Source organism: Nannospalax galili, unplaced genomic scaffold (genome assembly GCF_000622305.1).
Source record: "Nannospalax galili isolate Female #2095 unplaced genomic scaffold, S.galili_v1.0 scaffold1170, whole genome shotgun sequence".
Taxonomy (NCBI): Eukaryota; Metazoa; Chordata; class Mammalia; order Rodentia; family Spalacidae; genus Nannospalax; species Nannospalax galili.
In genome coordinates this window covers 52,044-53,368 of record NW_008327606.1, presented here as the reverse complement: position 1 = coordinate 53,368, position 1,325 = coordinate 52,044, and the positions used below count along the sequence as shown (strand labels likewise).

Sequence of the window (1,325 nt, the reverse complement as noted above, 5' to 3'; positions counted from 1 at the left end):
TACACACATGCATAGAGGCACTCATACGTACACCTAAAAATAAATAAATAAATCTTCTGGACTCTGAGGGCACCAGGCATACATACATACATACATACATACATACATACATACATACATACACACACACACACAGAGGCATTCACACATATAAAAATAAATAAATTCTGCACAATAATCCCCTGACCTGTCCCACGTTGCTAACTGATAATGAATTGTCTCTCACACTTGATTTAGAGACACTGAGCAGCATGACTGCAGGAAACCATTCTGCCGTGTCAGACTTTGTGCTTCTGGGATTCTGTCAGTCACGGAATGTGCAGGTTCTACTCTTCATGGTATTTCTCCTACTTTACATGATCATTGTGTCTGGAAATGTTGTCATTGTAATCTTAATTTTCACTGACCCCCATCTCCATTCCCCCATGTATTTCTTTTTGGCCAACCTGTCCTTTGTTGACATGTGGCTTTCCACAAACACTACACCTAAGATGATCACAGACTTTCTCAGGAAGCACAAGACCATTTCCTTTGCAGGCTGCATGTCCCAGATCTTCTTCTCCCATTTCATCAGAGCGCTAGAGGTGGTGATACTGGTGATAATGGCCTATGACCGCTATGTGGCCATCTGCAAACCACTCCGCTACTCAGCCATTATGAGCTTTCAAAGGTGCATTGTGCTGGTTGGGACTGCCTGGATTATCGGTTTTGTGCATGCCAAAAGTCAGACTGTTTTGATAGTGCAGCTGCCTTTCTGTGGCCCCCAGGAAGTAGGCAGCTTCTTCTGTGATAGACCACTAGTGATGAGGTTGGTCTGCATGAATTACAGCACCTTGAACACCTTACTGAACCCCGATTGTGAGTTGTGGCAGTGACCTGCTTTATTTTGTTGCTGATATCCTACTCACATATTCTTGTCACTGTGTCGAGAAGCTCTAAAGCTGGTGCATCCAAGGCCCTGTCCACCTGCTCTGCCCACATCACAGTGGTGCTGCTCTTCTTTGGACCCTGCATCTTCATCTACGTGTGGCCACTCAACATCACCTGGATGGACAAGTTCCTTGCTGTGTTTTATTCTGCGTTTACACCTGTCCTAAATCCAGCTGTTTATACACTGAGAAATAAAGACATGAAAACTGCTTTTAAGAGACTCAGAAACTACTGTGTGGATTTCAGAAATATTTAATATCTGCAATGACGGTTCATTGTTTGGGTATTATCCAAACATCCTTTTTTACCTTGAGCTTAGTAATTAAGTATTTATAATTGACATAAATCTATCCTGGAGGATGGGATCTTAATGTCTGTTCAATTTTTCCTAACTT

At 42.5% G+C, this 1,325-nt stretch overlaps 1 protein-coding gene across 1 annotated transcript; it reads left to right on the top strand.

Annotated features, from left to right (window-relative positions):
• The first annotated feature begins 248 nt into the window (after positions 1 to 248).
• LOC103735164 (olfactory receptor 4K14-like) lies at positions 249 to 1,186 on the top strand. The gene is given in 2 exon segments (XM_008834342.2): positions 249 to 858; positions 861 to 1,186. Coding segments are annotated over 2 exon segments (933 nt in total). The 5' UTR covers positions 249 to 251.
• Positions 1,187 to 1,325: the final 139 nt, after the last annotated feature.